The 18,805-nt window shown below is 40.2% G+C and overlaps 1 protein-coding gene across 1 annotated transcript in view; it reads left to right on the top strand.

Moving 5' to 3' along the window:
• The window catches only part of Agbl1 (ATP/GTP binding protein-like 1), an 800,368-nt gene extending 786,277 nt beyond the window's left edge, over positions 1-14,091 (top strand). The window contains exon 23 of the mRNA XM_005381585.2: positions 14,051-14,091. Within this exon, the coding sequence (XP_005381642.2) occupies positions 14,051-14,075 (25 nt within the window). The 3' untranslated portion in view covers positions 14,076-14,091. The remainder of the gene's footprint in view (positions 1-14,050) is intronic.
• The last annotated feature ends 4,714 nt before the right edge of the window (positions 14,092-18,805 follow it).

The following is an 18,805-nucleotide window of genomic DNA, read 5'->3' as shown; positions in this document are numbered from 1 at the left end:
GGCAACCAAAGAGAATTCAGCTGAAGCAAAAAAAAAACTTGAAAAATTCATTTCTAGAACAGTTTCATTTCAGTTGGACATTTTAAGAAAATGATGAATACTAATAAAAGCTGCTTATCATGAACACTTACCATGAGCACTTTCCATCAGTCAGTCCTTGGATTCAGTGTTGCTTATCCCCTAAGCTCCTTTTGGGTGAGTCACCATTACTGTCCACATTTTATAGATGAGGAAACAGTGTCTGAGAGCTGGTTAGTAGACTGACGGGCTGGGAGAGAGATCAAGTTAGAATTTGTACTGAGTGCGTTCTTCCCACTTTCCCACAATGTAAGCCTTCTGAAGAGGATGTGGAGCTCTGAGAGGAATATGGAGATCTGTGTGTGTGTGTGTGTGTGTGTGTGTGTGTCTTGGAGCAAACTTGTCTTCTACCTTCTTCTTAAAACTCAGTTACAAATGGATCTTTCATTTTCATCTTCCTATTTTCAAGTTTAGTCAAAACCCTTTGTTTCCCTATGTACCTATTAATCTTAAGTTTGCTCAGCTTTCCTTCCTTATTTCTGGAGGAAAACGATGGGTGACCTTTTGAAGAAATCTCCCAGTGGGCTGATGGTGGTACACAGTGAAGTGCAAGGGAAGTGTGAGACGCACACCGTACACCCCCCAAACAAATGTTCCGTACAATATTTTTGAAGATGAATGTCAAACAGAGGTTAAGTAAATATCATAGCATAGAATGGCCCCTGACAAAATCAGAGTGGTTTGGGATAAGCAGACTTTCCCTTTGGGTGCCTGCTGTGGATCGGAAATTACTTTTCCTAGGTGTCTATTTATCATGTCCCCGAGTGTGCTGAACAACGTCATGTGTTCCCCTGGTGACTATAATTCTGTCCGTGTCCTGTTCTGCAGCTGCCCTGGCACAGGGATGAGAGGGATTCACTGCACCCTTACACCCGGAGATCTGAAAGGAGACACATTGCTACTTCGTTTCAACTGATTCTCAATTTACCTTGTGAAGCTGGGACTGCTTATTTCAATGTTTTAAAAATCACTGCCTTTCCATTTTGCTTAACTTCTACTTAAAAAGCAGGGCTCTAAGTGAGCCAGCCATTTCAAAAAGGCCTCTCAGCAAAGAGAAACAGGAAAAACAGGACTTGTCTGGTACCTTTTCTATGTATCTTCTTTCCATGTAGTTTGCCATAAGGCATTAATATTCCAGGAAGACAGCTCTCCTGAGTCCTGCTTCTCTTTTTCTGAATATTTTCGTTACCCTTTGGGTTTTTAGTTGTTCTCTGCTCATTTGTTTGCGTCTTGTGTGAGGTTCCTATAAGACGACAGGATCAGACATCTGACGTTACAAAGGAAAGGATATGGGAGAGCATGCATGTCCGCATTCAAATCCTTGGGAACGGTCAAGAAGTAGTTGTCCATTTCCTGTTTTCTCTTCACTGCTCTACCTCTCCATACTTCTCTCTGCTTCTCTCCCTTCCTCCTCCCTCTCTCCCTCTCATCTTTTTCCCTCTTTCTTTTCCTTACCCCTAAAGAAAATAGCCTATATGAATGCAAAAAAGTAGAATCTTTAAGGAAATTAAGGTGGTGATCATTGTTAAGAGCAGAGATTTTGTGGTGAGAGAAAGATTATAAATAGAAGTGATGATAGTAAGCTCTCTCACAGTACACTGTAATTGGTGTCATAATACCTTGAGCCAGACGGTATGGGGAAGATGGTATAGCCAGATGTCTGCAGGCTAGGAGACACCTTGGTGGGACAAAGACAAAGAGCAGGTGGACCTGCCCCAGGCCTCAGGAATGAAGGCTAACCCCAGGGGTAGTATCAGTGTGTGCGCCTTTTCTTTGTATGGTTGCAAAACAAATTAACTCACATTTAGCATCATAAAGCAATTCCCACTTATCTTCTTGCAGTTCTGTATGTGAGAGGCGCAGAGACCATCTCTGTTCAAAACGCCTCAAAACTGAAATGAAAATATCTACCCCCTTGACTTCCCATCTGGACTTTCAGGGTAGGAATCTGCTTCCAAGCTCAGTAGAGCTCTTCACTGAATTCTATTCCTTGTGGATGTAGGACTGAGCTCCTCTGCCCCTTGCAGACTGTTCCCAGCAGCTCACAGTTGCTCACATTCCTTGGCATCCCAAAGCCAGCAGCAACCTGCTGAAGCACCTCTCCCCTAGAATCTCTGTTTCTGTCTTCTATGAGCTGGGAAAATGCTCTGCTTTAATAGGCTGGTATAATCGGGTTAGACCACACTGATAATCTCCCTCTGGTCATAAAACCTGCCATCATCACAGAGGAAATCTTATGATAGTTATAGGTTCCATCCATGATCAGAAGAGGAGGGGTTATATAAGAGCGAAATTTATCTGAGCTGTTTTTATAATTTTATTTACCAGCCATAGTAATATTAGCAAATATTACATGACACTTTCTGTTGGGCAGAGACAGTCTTGGAGTTTTGTGTCACTAATTCATTTAATACTCACAACTGTAGAAGGTGGGTACTATAACTGTCCTCATTTTATGTTTGAAGAAATTGGGGCACAGAGCATTGATGGACAGCACACTGCTAATGGGATTTGAACCCAGGTTTGTGCTACATTTCTTATCCACAACTCCATGGATCTATCTATAAATATGCTCTTGCCAAGCATGATGATGCATGCCTGTAATGTTAGCACTCTAGGAGGCTGATGCAGGACACTCCCACTTCAATCCAGCCTAAGCCACTTAGGGATCCAGGAAACCTGTGTCTCTAAGTAAAAAGTAAAAAATGAAAGAAAGACTAAGGGTGTAGCTCAGTGCAAAGGCCCGGCGTTCGATTCCCGATACCACACACACACACACACACACACACACACACACACATACAGAGTGCTGTCTTTGAGTTAGTGTTTATGTTCTTCCTATTCAATCTCAGAAATAAACTTGGGGCTTGGATCTGTGCAGTGTTTCAGGGGAGGATGTAATTAAATGGTAGCACAGCATGAAATGTGCAGACTCCCTGTGGTTCAGGCTCTAATCTTGAGTCCATGTGTGCCGTGTCTTCCATTCCCGCTTTCTCCATCTCGAATTCATATCGTTGACTTAGTGTACCTGACACAATTCTGCACACTTGAGTGGAAGGCTGTGCTGTCCAGGAGATCAGGCCTGTACCAAAAAAGTCATAATTAACTGGTATGTACTCTATAGGGACCTAATTCAAGACTTCTTGTATTCAGCTTAGGTGAAAACTCAGTTAATTTTTGCCATTTTTCAATCTTCTATTGACTGGGTGGAATTATATTAATTTAGGCAGGAGGTAAAGATACATCCTTGAAGAAGTAACTAATTTAGAATCAGAAAACAAGCAAGTAAAAAGGAAAAGAAATAGGAGACAAAGTTTATTTCAATACTATTATTTTGTAGTGCTTCAATGTAATTAGTAATGGTATTAATATATGAAATCCACCAATGAAACCATGGTGAGAAATATAACTCAAAAAGCGTAACTAAAAGCAAAACCTAAAAATAAAAGAGCAACTAAACAGAAGGCAGAAAACTGACAACATTTAATAATTGTAGTTATCAACTGAAGTGTTACATATTACATCACTAAATGACACAGAATATCAAGCATGATCAAAAAGGGGCTCAAAGAATTTTTCATTCACTATCCAAAACTATGTGAAAAGATTTGAAATGAAACAACCTATGTGGAAAAGAGGAAATGAGAAAAGATTTTTACAGAGCAGTTACTGAAAAAAAGAATTAAAATGCGAAAACCGAGCTCCAGAATAAATGACTGACATAGACGGAAAGGCTAGTGTAGGTACCCGTGAGAAATGTTCATCAGTTTATTATCAAAGCTGCTGTGAAAAGCCTTGAGCAGAAGGAGACTTCCAATCTGACTGGGAAAGCATGTTAAAAGAAAAAAGAAGAGACAAGAAAGGCCAAGGGTCTGTGTCCCAGCAGTGTCGCAGGGGGAGCCACAAGACAGAGCCTCTGGGATGAAGCTGGAAGACGGTAAGAGCTGAACCACAGACCCTTCCCTCCTTCTTTACCTCCCCTGTACACCAGATAACTTTGAAAACATGATGAATAGGTAGAAGCGCTAACTAGATCTGTTGAATTATGTGGGTTTAGGACAGATTAAAGGGAATTGGAAAGACAGTCTCCTTCAGTTGTCCACTTGATGCATTAGTTTGACATTCAAGGGCCGCTGCAGTGCTGCCTACTCTGCCTGCTTTATTAGTCTGTCTGCAAAATCACAGGGCCTGGAGCCCGCTTCTCAGCCAGAGCTGCCTCTTCACCATCTCTAAAGGTCCCTGTATGTTCTTACCTCCTCACATTTTACTGCCCTTCCTTCCTCCCTTTATTTTATTTATTTATTTTGATACCAGAAATTGAACTCAGGACCTTACACTTGCCAGGTAGGCATTTGTGCCCCTGAGCTGTATCCTCAGCCCTCTTCCTCCCTTTAAAGAGTGGTTCAAACCTCACATTTTCTCTTGATGTGAGTATCTTCTACAAATCGCACCATCTCTGTTTTCCTATTTTAAAACATTTATTATGCAATTAACTGTATTCATTCACACTCGGTTAATTGGTCATTTATCTCTTTTATGGTGGGTTAATAGCTCACATGTGTCCATCATATCTCTGAAAGTTCACTATTTACTCCCTAAAAAGAGGGTTATTGCTTTTTATAATATTGCTCAGTATCTCACACTTTCTAAATGCAGTGTGTTCACCCATATTATTATCTCACAAAATGCTCCCTATTCAGCTTCATGTGAAGTGTTATGTTCCTCATTGTATGGACTACGTTTAGAGAAGCTAAGAAAATCTACCTTAAGTCATAATGGCCAATAAGTGGCAAAATCAAGGCTTAGAATCTTGTGCATTGGACACAATCCTCTACTTTCCCTATGAGGCCATGATATCATTACACCCTTTGTAGTCATCATTGTGGATAATACACCAAAATAAAACCCTTGTAACATGTATACATACAAAAAAGATCCTCCACTAAGTATATCCTGATTGTATTACTTCATGTGTGTATAGATTTCACATTACAGTAGAATTTCTAAATTAAATTGAAGGCCTAGATAGACTGTGTGTTCACATATGTTTCTGTGTGCACTGCTTGCTCACATGCACACAAATGTACACTCATGTATATGTTCACACTACAATAGTTTAGCTGATAAGTGCTGCCCTTCTACTTGAAAGGATATTGCTATTCCAGTGGTACAATGAGTGGTCTTCATTGACAAGACATGGGGAACTTTTAATCCCTTTTAGGGGAGAAAGGTGTGTAATCTTACAGAATGCTTCAAGGCTCAATTGTATTGCAAGGTTGCCCAGAGCCTATTGATCAGGTGTATGGCCCACATATTACTTTGAAGTAGTGCCCTGTCAGTTGCAGTGTTATCTTTGAAGGGCTCCTCTATTGAAAAGCTAAATGTCAATTCCTCTATGAATCCTGATCCTGGAAAGCATAATGGATGGGAAGCGTGCTAGCAGGCGTATTGTTTGTTCAGGTTCTATGCTTGGTCTTTATTCAGCACCAAGATGCATGACAGCTCTGAAACTTATTAAGAATCAAAAGAAAGCATAGAGGCAACTGGGGAAGAGAAGATACCAGACTCACGGTGTTCCTAGGTTACCCAGGTAACTTTACTTCTTGGCACCAGATGCTGTCCAGGTGCTTGAGTCTATAGAATGGCTCTCAAACATCAGCCACAGAAACAGTACCTTGGTGGCTAACCCTGCTCCTGGAGGTTGGTTCAGCAGCTGTGGTAGAGTCTAACATGTTTCATTTATAACAGGTTTCCCTGGTGAATGAAGGGTCACACTGTGGGAATCACTGTCCTAACCAGTACCACGTGTGGTTACAGGCCGCAGAAACATCGGGTTCACTTAGCGAGTTGTATTATAACCCCGATAATTAGGAACCAATCCTAAATACTCACTTCCAGTGCACTTATGATGTTCTCTCTAATACCCTGGAGAAGGTAGAGAACTTCTCTGTATTATACAGGTGTGCAGGCTATTTTATGTATGTTAAGCAGCTATCTACTAAGTAGTGCTGAGATAATTCCTAGAACTTTCACTTTTTTCTTGAAGGGAAACTTGAACATCAAGGGACTAGAGAAAATAGGAAAATTCTAGTGCAGGATGGAAGGAAAATATAAATTTCTGCTTCATCGCCCCTCCTTTCTTTCCATGTCTTTAAATTTCTCTTCTACTTTCCTCTCATATCTCCTCCCTGTTATTTATTCCCTTCCCCTTCCCTTGAGATCTATGTGCCTCCCTTGATTCTTCCCTTTCTCCTACCCATGGAAAAGAGGTCAGTGCAGAAAGGTATGGTCCACATTGGCAACGTCCATCTCCAAGTTTGTTTCTTCTTACATTTTCCCCAGTAGATAGATCTTTTCTGAACAAAATGAGAGACATTATGCTGAGCCTAAAATTTGTTGAATTTTCAGTTATATGAGCTAAGCAAGATGCCTAACAGTGGTATTGACTTCTTCTGAATACTTCTCCCACATCTACCATGTACATGACCCTCTTTCTGAAGTTTTCTATTTTTTTTTCTTGGTTCCAGGAATTGAATTTATGACCTTGCCCTTGCCAGGCCCAATCCTGTTTCTAAAGGTCTCAGTATGAAGGGCCCACTATGGTGGCCATGCTTTCGTGACCATGAGTACATGGATTTGACTTCTGACCTAAAAGAAGCTAGTAAATTCACAGGCATTCCTTAGACTCATGAAATGACTCATTGTGAAAGCTCTAACAGGAGTGCCAAATTCTGCATTGTGACTTTCTAAACCAATTGAAGAGTTTAGATTTGAGAAACATATGGAATAATTATGGAAAAGCAGTCCTAACAATAGAAGTAGAGGCATAATTCTGCACTCACTAAAGCAATTATCTGAAGGGCTGGATGCTACAAGTCAACCACCGCCAGAATTTCTATACATTATGAAAACAGCAGTTGGACTTTTAGAACTAGAGTATTGACTAGAATAAAATCAGTTACTAGAAAGACTGCTTTTATATCATCACAATAAACCACTTGAGATAAGCTAAGGATCTCTGTCCCTTATGCATTAAGGTAGCTTGATTTACACATAAAGTTATTTTAGTCAAAGAAGGTTATAATAAGGGCATAAAGCACAATATCAGTAATTATGATGGGTATCAGCCATTGAAAAAATTCATATGTTAATGTACTAGACATACCAGTCTTGTGTCTATCTGTCTATCAAAGACCTCTACAGTAATTGCTCCTCTCTGAGCAACTGGTAGAAGGGCAAACTGAGGCAACAATTGTGTATATTACATGACTTCACCATTTCACGTTCATCATTAGACTAAACAGGAGTAACTGCTTCAGAGAAAGTAGATTCATAGTGTAATATATGTGTGGGTGTGCATGTGCGTATGTGTATAAACAGTAAGCTCTGTCTCCAGAGGTTCCATACCCTTGAATTCAACCAACCATGAATTGAAAGTATTCAGGAGAAGAAAATTACATCTCTACTGAACATATACAGACATTTTTCTTATCATTATTTCCTAAACAGTCTAGTGCAACAACTGTTTACAATGTATTAGACATCATGAGTAAATCAGAGATGATTTAAAGTATATAAGAGGATTTTCATACATTATATGCATCTATTAAGCCATTTTATAAAGGAATTGGAGCATCTACAGATTTTGGTGTCTGAGAGGGGTCCTAGAACTAATTCCTGATGGGTACTGGGACAGTTACATACATACATACACACATACATACATACATACACATACATCTATGAGTTCTGTACTTAAAATATGTGTATTTTACTCTGTAAAGCAGTTTCTGAGGAAATACAAATACATAAAAGAAAACAAAGAAAGAAAAGCTAATCCAATCAGATCCCGGGAAGGGCCATTTACACTTAGCGTATCAAGATAATGATCTATGTAGCTCAGAGAATGGTCTTGAAAAGCCACAAGGCAATTGAGACCGTGGAGGATGCTATTCTAACTGAAGTTTAAAGATGGCCAGCCCCTGTGTTAGCAGAATCTGTGATGTAGGGGAAAGAGTTAGAGTGGGGCAAGAGCAGGAGACAGCCCAGGACAGAGGTGTAACAAGATGCAAAGACTGACAACAAGGCTCTAAGGATGCAGACCATGGAAGGATCTGACTCCAGGGAATGCTTTCCTGCAGGAAGATTTTCTGGCCCAGTCTGAGACCACATCCCATGTGACAATGAACTCAGTTTTCCTTGAGGCTCAGAGGTGGAAAGTCCTTCCCTTGAGATTACTGAGCTAAGCCAGAGTGGAGCAGTTCTTTGAGTCCAGGGTGGGCTTGCTTCATCTCTATGGTTCTTTCCATTGTACTAGAATGTGTTCCAAAGCTGTGACAAGTGCGGAGGAAGATGGCAATGTGTCTGTCACTCGTGCCTGCCTTCTCTTTTCCATTGTTTTGTGCATGTGCTTGGTGATTATATCCTTCTCTGTGTAATGTATAATATGCTTTTCTGCCTCTTCTAATTGCTCTTCTAATTACACCATTTCTAGCAATCAGGTATTTCATTTGAATAAAGGAGTAAAGTTTTCACTTATATCTTGTGTGCTCGCTTTTATACGAAACGTTGCTAGACAGTTGTGTCAATGTAAGATTTCTTCACAATTTACTCCAAGTCTACTCTCGCTTCTTTCCAATTCCTTTATTTGCTTATTTTATATTTATTGCAGTTTTATGGACCATTATTCAGTTTCTTCAGATCAAGTTTTGAATTATTCTCTTAATAAGAGAGTCTGATATAAACAGTAGTAGCAATTGGTCTAGATATTTTAGGTGGGGAAGAACGAAGGTATAATCACCTTGCCAAGGCATCTCCTCTGTGGTTTTAGACATGATTGTCAAGGAATTAATTTATACTATCTTTCTTAGGCCTGTTGTTAATGCACAAATTAGGCTACTTATGTATAACAATCCTAAAAACTTATCACATTCACCAACTACCAACCCAGAAGTCTCACACCCCCCGACACACCAATTTCCACCACTTTAGCGATGTGACCAAGAGGGACCCTCTCAGAGGAAAGCAAGTAGGTAATGCCAGCACTCAGGAGAAAGGAGGTTCCAGTATTAAAAATGTCACACAACTATTTAAGAAGTCTGATGATCCTTTCAGATAAGCAGTTCAATACTCTGGCGCTTCCAAGACATCAGAACTGCTTGGTATGACCAGTAAGCCTAGTGATCTTTAGCGGAATCTCTAGAAAGTAAGCATGTTTCAGCTTTCAGCATAACTAACAAACTCCTAATAATAGTCTTTATTATCATCAGTGGCATTCAATTCGGTGGTCTACCCAATGTCTGAGAGGAAGTGTGATCAAAATACATGGTGAATATTTAAATTAAAAATGTATTACAATAAAAGTCACATTGCCATTAACCTCTCTGAAAATACTGCTACTCGCGTCAAACACTTATCCCAACATTCTTGCAACATTTTGAAGCAGCTTTGGAAGTCCTCTTTCCTGAGCATCTTTATGAAATGTGGTAAAACACAAAAGCATGGCAATTTCTTCTGCTGAGTACTGCCCAAGGGAAAGGCAGACTGGGAAAAATTATGGTGTGTCTTTACCTGCATTATTCTTCAGATCTGGATCACCTGGATCTTCCAAATGACCATAAACACTAGATTTTGAACTGATTTAGGACACTGAGAGAGGCAGGACAACACAACTAAAGACATTTGGGGAAGAAGACTTCTGGAACTGCCTTAGAAAATGGCAAGAATGAAGGGATTAGTATGTTGGAAGGCAGACAGAATATTTTAAATATTATAAGAAATTTTAGAATATTTTCTATTACTGGCAATGTGTCTTTACTGTAATAAACTTTAGAATCAAAATATTCATGACAAGTTTCCATCACACTTTGTACATCACATTCACAGATATATGGGACATACTCTCCAGAACATAAAAGCCAGAAGATACCTCTCCCCAGCATCACCTATGTAATTTTCTTTAATTTTGTAGATGTTCTGCAGTGTGCTAATGTTTGGGTAAGCCGAGAAGCAAAGGTGTTAGCAATTTGGCTCTTGTGAATCTCAGCAGTCCCTGTTCCACCTTTCTTTTGCCATTTCTCTTCTCTGCCAGGCTTGCTTGCCCAAGAAAGCACACCATAAATCTTACTATTTGTCCTGCTCCAAGGGCTAATAAATAGGCACAAATAAATGACAAAGAGCAGTATAGTCAGTGGCTCACTCCTCCCTATGCTACAGAGTATGACAAGCACTCCTGGAATAGGAGGTAGGAGATGGTCCAGCTGAACCGTTGACAGTGTGAATGCAGGCAAGTCACCCACCCTTGAAACCTCCCAAAATTGAAAGTAAAACCTGGTCCTATGATACACATAGGGCAGATCTGAGCAGACAAATGTGTTGCAGGTGGCAGTCTGTTAAACATTATCCTCCAATGAGAATGGATCGGACTTACAGGCGAAAAAGGGAAGACGGCTGGCAACAGCTAGTGAGGGAGGATTACACACTTCTGGTGGCAATGTTTTGGGAGAGCTATTTACTGTATAATTACAACAAAGCAAGAGTAACCTCTGACATGCTTACTTACAGGCCATCATTTCACTTTGACCCTTGTGCTTAGCAAATATTTACTCTATTTGTACATAACTCCCTTCAAAAAATAAATAATAATTTTTAACAAATAAATGAAAGAAAACACATTTGCATGCTGTGTGAGCCATCCATTTCAGGATATTGGGAATCTATGGAATAAAACAATAACAAAGGATTTACCCAAGATAATTTCATAAGTATTTTCATAGGCAACAGCATAAAGATGGCTAAATTTTGTCATAAAAAAATGGAGCAACAAAATGATTGCTGTTATATTTCTGTTGCTGTTTTTATTACATTGATCACCTTTGTGCTAAGAAGAAATTTTCATTTGATTCATTCTGAATCTTAAAAATAAGTGTGTGTGTGTGTGTGTGTGTGTGTGTGTATGCATGTGTGTTTGTGAGTTGAGGGGGTGGAACCTTTGGTAGAAGCACACTGAATTCTACTGGGACACATTTGCCTAGAGTTGTTTGCTTCTTAAAACAAGCCAATATCATCATTTATAACCATAACCCTGAAGGCATCATGGTTGCCTAAATATATAAACAAAATGAAATGTACAATTTGCAGGATCTTAAATTGAGTACTTTAAAAAGCTGGAATGATTTAGGGGAAGACATGCAGTAAAAAAAATGTGATGCTATCTAGTAGTGTTTATTAAATGCCTATTTGTGGTTCTGTTTGGTATTCTAAAGGACAAGATAAGTGTAATTGTGGACTCACAGGATTATAAAGCTGGAAGAAATTAAAAAGATATCTTATCTAGCTTGTTCCTGTACTGGTGGAGGAACTGGGGCTAAAAGGGATTAGTTCCTGGGGGTAGTCAGCTAGCTAACAACAGGGTCCAGCCTAGGTTTCCTAAAATCTAGCCCTAGGCTCCTTCCAACACCCTTCCCTTGAGAAGCCATATTATAGATACTGTAAGCATCCTACGGAAAATAAATCTCCTAACATGCACAGAAACAATGAAATAATTTTTAAATATGATGTGAACCAAACCTAAGCATTAACTTGAGGCTCTCTGAACATATTGAAAAGTGAGGAAGTGGTATTTAGGTCTTACTGACGTTATTCGATTAATATGGAGAGTTCAGATCTTTTGGTTTCTAAAATGGATTTCTGCATGGGGAAGGATCTAATCTGACAATTTGCAGCTCCTAGTGAAAAGACTGCATGGAAATGCTTCTCTTATCCTCCTGCTATGGGGATTTGCCCTGGCGTAGAGGCCGGAGAATTGCTAGGAAAGAGAACTGCTGAGAACAAATCAAATCACCAGTCTTTAGAGGAAAACAATCAATTAGGTCACATCTAGTCAGCCCCACGGGACAAGGGCAGGATTGCTCCTTGTGGGTTGGTCCTGAGTGTTGTATTTTTTCCAAAATTGCTTCACAATGACATCAACCGTGGAACACTCCTCGTTCTCCTCTCCGCTCTTTGCCATATAATCGCCCATTATGAAGGTTTTGCTGAAGGCAGAAATTAACCTTTTAGAGAGATTTCTTTCCATTAAATCTAGTTACATGAATCCACACTGATTTCTTTCTGATAGGAAGATGTTTTAGTCAGCATTTAAATGCTTATAAAAGTGTTTGGGGCTTGACTGTATATGAGCTCCCGCCTGAAACAGAACTGTTAGGCAGATATGGTCTCCATGGTGATTTTTTAAAGGCCAAGTTTAAATCAATCCTCCAAATATTGAGGTACAATTTGTGAACATGCAATTGAGTGCATAGTAATAGAATTATCAACAATATAGTAATGGAATTATCTTTAATTCTGGCGTTTGATACTTTCCACAAATTGGTCTATAACTGAAATTTAGACTGGTCTCTATGAACTTAACAGTCTCCCGTCATGTTTGATCTGCCTACTTTTCTGTATATTTGTTTCCTTTTACTCTCTCACTTGCTGTGTTTGGTTCTGTTGAGTGGCTTTATGCTATCTTGTCATTAAACCCTTCTGAACCCATCTCTTGGCTCTCTCTAATGTCTTACACAATTAGCATTTATGTATATTTTCCTGTAGGAATTGCTACAATGGGAAGAAATCTGGTTGGAGATAACTCTTAGAAGAGATTTCTAAGTCTACCTAAAGCAATTCTAAGGCTTTAATTTTTCTTGAACTTCCGGCTTTCCATATGAAGAGTGAACAAGTTGGACAAAATCATCTCCAATATCCTTCATCAAAAGTCCTATGATGAAACTCAGTTATAGAGACAAAACAACACAGTCATGTTAACACAGCCATCAGACCTGCTTGATGTGCTCTATTTTTAATAGAGCTTTTTTTGTCTATTAACTCTTCAAATCTGTGCTCCACTTTTAGAATTATAATAAGCTGCAGGTGTGAACTGGTGAGAAGAACTGAATTTACCTCTGAAAGGATATTTGTTGTACAGGCTGGGAGTTCTGTTCACCAAGTTTCCAATAGTGAAGCTGAAGCATCCAGTGACTTATTCCTTATGACCTCTTAGTGTCCAGAAAATTGTTAGCATAAGAAGAGATTTAAGTGTTCTTTTTCTTTTGGTTTTTCTCCAGTACCAGGAACTGAACTCATGACCTTGTGCTTGCCAGGCAGGCACTTTGCTGCTGAGCTAAATCCCCAGCTCCTAAGTGTTCTTCAGTGGTCAAGAATAAATACATGTTTAGGATCATCCATTTAGAACAATAGAGGAGAGTGTGTGGCTCTCCCGTCACTTCCCTGTGTGGGGATTCAAGAAGAGAATGAAGCTGCTTGCATTTTCTATGCTTTGAGGTGTCTTCTCTTGGCTTTTCTCTTCCTTTTAAAACTATAAATGGGTAAAAAGCAAATATCGCCTGAAGTCTTGCACATTTTTCCTTCAGGTAATGTATAGCTAAAATAAATATTTATTGACTACCTGCTAAAGATAAGTTGAAAGGTCAATACAATGTCAACACACACATAAGACTGCAGCCCCTGGAATCAGCTAATACAGTTCTTAAAACAGTGCCTGCTTCACAGTTACCTCACAAAAATGTTACTTCTTGATGGTGTTGTCATGTATTGTTTATTACATGCCATATACCAGATAGAAGGTTGGGAAAATAACAAGGTCCCTGCCTCCATGGACAGCCAAAACGCCCCCATATATATTCATAGGCATTTTAAAAACACTGTGTTTGAGAAAATTGTGATCAAAAGAGTGAAGTGTACATAGCAGCACTTTGGGAGAATTCTCTTGGATCCACCAAAACACATTTGCTAATCTTGTGCTGCAATAAATTGGACAAACATAGAATTTAAATTGAAATGTAACAGGTATGGAATAAATGGATACCTCAACCCAGTCCTGCTGGTCTTCATATGTCTTATAATTCTCTGGACTGAACAAGGCTTCCTTCTATTTTAGGTGTGAAAATAAACTTGTCTGGTTTTCTCCTAGATCCATCTTTCTGCCCACTTTCTAAGCCCATGAATGTTGCCCTTTCCTGGATTCCTCCTCATGTCTTGTATGAAGCCAGATATCAATTGGAGGGTAAGTCAGTATTTTCCTACTGTTTTTGTCAAGATAGTAATAAGAGCCCTAAAAATCACTCTGGAGATGCGGTTGTTCATGTGACATTACAACTAATGATAGCGATGAACCCACCAGCCATGATGTAAGGCCTCAGATTTTCTGGGAGAAAACTCTAAGTGTAGAAGAAGCAGAGAGAAAGGAAGAGTGAGTTCTGGACTTGGAGGCCAGCTGGCTAATGGGACAAAGTCCCTGGCCATGACCTTAGAGGTGCAGTTCTGTGAAGGTGAGCTGCGGGCACAGCCTCATTCTCTTCCACTCCTGAAAAATAGTAATAATAAAAAAGAGGAACTAAGATATATCATGTACAAGTACAAATTCCCTAGATGAATGTGATCACTGTGTATATCTAAATTGTACCAATAAACTCAATTATATGAAGTAAAGCAAAAGAAAACAAACAAACAAACAAAAAAACACCACTGCCAGTCACAGCCCCAAGAAGCTCAGCACAGTGGTCTGTGATTCGGACCTATTCCTCTATTTCCTGCGCTCCACTTGCAGCCCTTCAAGGAGAGAGTTTATAGAAACATAAAGCGCCCATGTTCATGTTTAGCCAGTGTCAAGTCTGACTCAAAATGAAATCTTGTTCTTGTCATGCCGGGGGATTACACAGAGAACCACACTAAGCTTGCGAGCAGGGCAACTGGGGGTGATGATTTTATGTGGATTTTTAAAGGGCAGTTATGATTAGATGTGTGACTGTAAAAATGACATTTCAGTGTTCCAAATGTGTTTCCTCTGGTGACGCCCATGTCAAATTCACTTAGTTTACAAATATAAACAAAAGATTCCCAACTGCAGCTGTGGGGAGTTCAACAAAAGTCTAGAATAAAACAGCATCAAAGCCCTGTCCCTTGTACCATTTAAAGTGCCCTGGCCACCTGCAGGGAAGGCAGTGGCAGGCAGCTGCACAGGCAGAGGGGGTGAAGGGTGGTATGACAGGCACGCTGCTCGGCAGACATAGCCCTGTGCCCGGTGACCCGGCCTCAGGTCTCTGCTGTGCCATTTAATTTGAAACATCTCAGCCACTGTTCCTGGAGCCCACCCTTGCCATTGAAAGACAGTAATGTAATCAGCAAACTGGAAACAGAGCAATGTGTGTATCTGTGTTTGTGCACATACACAGAAGACAAAGAAGGGGAGAGAAAACAAATAAGAGAGAAAGACATAGGGAAAAAAGAACAAGAGAAAAAAGTATGCAATACGTGCCAAGCATTGCATCTGGTTGTGGAAATGCTGGTCTCTGTATACTGTAGCAAATAAGCTGTTATCTTTTGTGTGCCACCGAGCTCTCTCTGATCCTCCTGACAAAGAAGTAAGGACTCCACACCACACTAGATATAGCTAGCACTTGTACATCAGGATGGGGGAAGGCCAGGAGAAAAACTGCAACTTTTCTTTCAACCTGGGAGTATTACACATCACACCTTGAATATCCTTTAGGATCCAAATTTCTTCTACAGCTTGGTCCCTGGACAAAGCCAAAGCACCTTAAGGCCAAATGGCAAGAAGCAAGGCAAGTCAACTTAAGAGAAGAAGAGTGAGGCCAAAGTATTGAACTAGACAGAAATATGGCCAATGCAATGGGCTACCCATCTATGTCTCACTGTTCCTCGATATGAGACATTCGACATTTCAAGGATGTGGCAACATACATAACCCAGCCTATGGCTGCTCAGAGATAATCCTCATAAATTTGATTGCTAACTTGTCAGTCTCTCTTATGTCTTTGGGAAGACCTGCAGCCCATGGAAATCTGTTGAGAAGGATGTGGGAAGAGATGAGCTGTGAAAGTGTCTGCATTCCTAATTAAAGAAAAAAATGACATGGTTGCTTCTTCCATAGTCTTCTGTCCTGTACAATAGTTATGATGGCTAGAGCTGCAATGGCTTCCTTTGACCAGAAGACAAAGATGCAAAATGGCAAAATCTTAATATGTTTGAGCTACTTACATGACAATAGTGATTGCCTAGCTTTGCTCTTGAGGGAGAAGAGCAAAACCTTTTTTTTTTTTTTTTTTTTTGGTTTTTCTACGGTACAAGGAATCAAACTCACGATCTTGCACTTGCCAGGCAGGCGCTGGACCACTGAGCTAAATCCCCAGCCTGAGCAAAACCTTATTCTTCAAAGTTTCTTCCATCTGTTACAGGAAGCTCAACATATTTTTATCTGATGTAAAGACATGGATAGGGCTGCTTTTTCTCCCTGGAGGAGACTCAGCTGTTCGAAACACCTAGGTCAAGATTCTTAACAGAATCAAGACTGACCCCAAGTGAATATCACTATTGGGGTTGGGGAAATCAAGGCATGATCCTTTGAGGCATCAGACAGAGCTCTCAGGATAGGGGACCAACCAAACTGAAGCACCTAGAAAGCCTTTTGAATCTGACAGTCTAGTTTAGGGTATATAAAATGAAATTTGGGTGTGGTAAAGGTTAACTGGGCCAGAGAGAAAATTCGAGCTTCCCATTTTTTCCCTGGAGAATTGCACTAAAACAAATAAATATTTGTCTTCCCCAAGGACCTTGAGGGCATGAATCATTTTCCTGGGAAAGAGAAACTCCAGTGTTGCCTTCCTATAAGAAACTCTGAGTGTGACTCATATTTAAGGTCTTGTCCCTCACGCCTCTGTGTTTCCATTCTGCCATTGCATCTTACAATATCTGATCTTGTTATATGTGCTCTCGCTTGGATTCCCGCAGAGTCTCTCTGTATACTTACCTCACCTGCAGTCTAGCATGACGTCTCCTGCAGATATGCCACTGTACGAGGCTTTGGTCACAACCTGCTTTCTCCGTCAGCTGGTTTCTCTGCATTTTCAGGGAGCACCTGAATGGGAACTAGCAGAGGCCTGGAAGGTGGAAGAAAGCCAGAAAAATGTGCTCATCATTTGGGCAGAATTCTAATGGGTATGAGTGGGAGAAGAGTACATAGTTCTTGATGGGGGGCTTTAGATTTGTCTATCTTGCACTAAAACACATTTTCTTTTAGAGAAATTTATGTATCCTGAGCTCTTTAATTTATTAATCTGTAAAGTATAGGTAATAACAATACAAACCTCATAGGGTTGTTATTCTAGCTAAATGCTTCGTCAAAGCATTTGGAATCGCTCCCAATATGTAGTGAGTAATCAAGAAACCCACCCTTTTGTAGGGATGAGCAGATGGCTGCTTTTATCAACAAGTGTTCCATATTGCTTTTGCTGGGCATCTGGAATACAGAGCTGCTCAGTAATAATTGTCCCTCCCTTCAAGGTTCTTATAATATGTACAAGAGAAAATCAGCAGATAAGCCACAGTTTTTGGTGTTATATACCCTATGATTTGGTATTAAAAACAAGCTGTTAAGTAACATGTACTCTTTTTGCAAAGAGAGTGGGAAATAGACAAGACTAGAAGGTACATTTAAAGAGCCCAAACTCTCTGTTATGATAAGTCCTCTGGCCAGTAAGTATCCTGATTATCTCTCCTTCTATGTGTACCAGACATTTATTCTTGTCGGGTTATATAACCAAACAGTCATTTCAGAAAAAATAAACCATACAGTAATTTGAACAAGGACGTTGTACTACAAAGAACTATTAAGTATAATGGAGTGTGGAGAAGGATATTCTTTAGTTTATCTTTCAGTGTATTACCTATGTGGGACTCTGGGCCTGACCAAGCCATATGATTGTTTGATTCTGGAGGAAGTCTAGCAAAAGCATTGGTGTGAAAGGATATGATAGCAGGACCTGTGTCCCTGTGGAGAGCCACTAGGAGGACACTAGATGCCTTGCTGAGATATTCCCAAAGGAATGATAACATGATGGCTAACCAAGTCAAGTCTCATTCCTGTGATAATTGAGTTGTATTGTCCTCACCAGTCCTGTTAATTATTCCTCCCATTTGCCCTGTTGCTGCTTTTTGTTTGTATCACAATAAAAGGCTAAGGAGGATGGTAATCAAGGCTTCAGTCCAAGAGGTTGCAGCCCCCTGATCCCAAAACTGTCTCTCTTGTTTTGCTTTTCATCTGCAGGCACCTCGTTCTCAGGACCTGTCACCCCAGACAGAAACTGACTATACACCGACAATGGAGGATTGTATGAACTACGGATTGGGTAGTATGATATTTGTCCAAAGAATGGTGCAGAAATATAGGAATAACTGGTATTCAGACCTGTCCCTAGCTCACTGTTCACAAGTCTTACTGGCAGTGTGCCCTGTGGAATTTACTAGAAGACTGTTATTAAGTAAGGCTGATACAAGGAGATATCTTACTAGAGGTACTCTCGTGAAAAATGTTCAGAAGGGATGGCAGGCAAGATGCCGGAGGCTGGGAGCTACTGCCCACCTTGCTGTGCTAGGGTCTGATGCAGAAGAAGCTGCATGTGGCACAGCAGCATGTTCAGGAAGCACACAAGAGCAGGCTGTGAGACCGTGGTTCTCCTGGACCCTCTTTCCAGTGCCTGCTACTGTATTAATCAAAGAAGGAGAATTTATTGAGTCCAGATCCATTTTCTTGGGGCAGATATAAAGGGTGAATCTGGAGCTAAGAGTCAATCAATGGAGAAATGGCAGAGGCCTCTAGCAACACACAGTCTTCTCTTCATTCAGACAGAAGGGTCAACTCTGGATCCAG

Source organism: Chinchilla lanigera, unplaced genomic scaffold, assembly GCF_000276665.1.
Source record: "Chinchilla lanigera isolate Chin_1 unplaced genomic scaffold, ChiLan1.0 scaffold00015, whole genome shotgun sequence".
Classification (NCBI taxonomy): Eukaryota; Metazoa; Chordata; class Mammalia; order Rodentia; family Chinchillidae; genus Chinchilla; species Chinchilla lanigera.
Note: the sequence above shows the minus strand (reverse complement) of the source record. Positions and strands in the feature narration are given on the sequence as shown.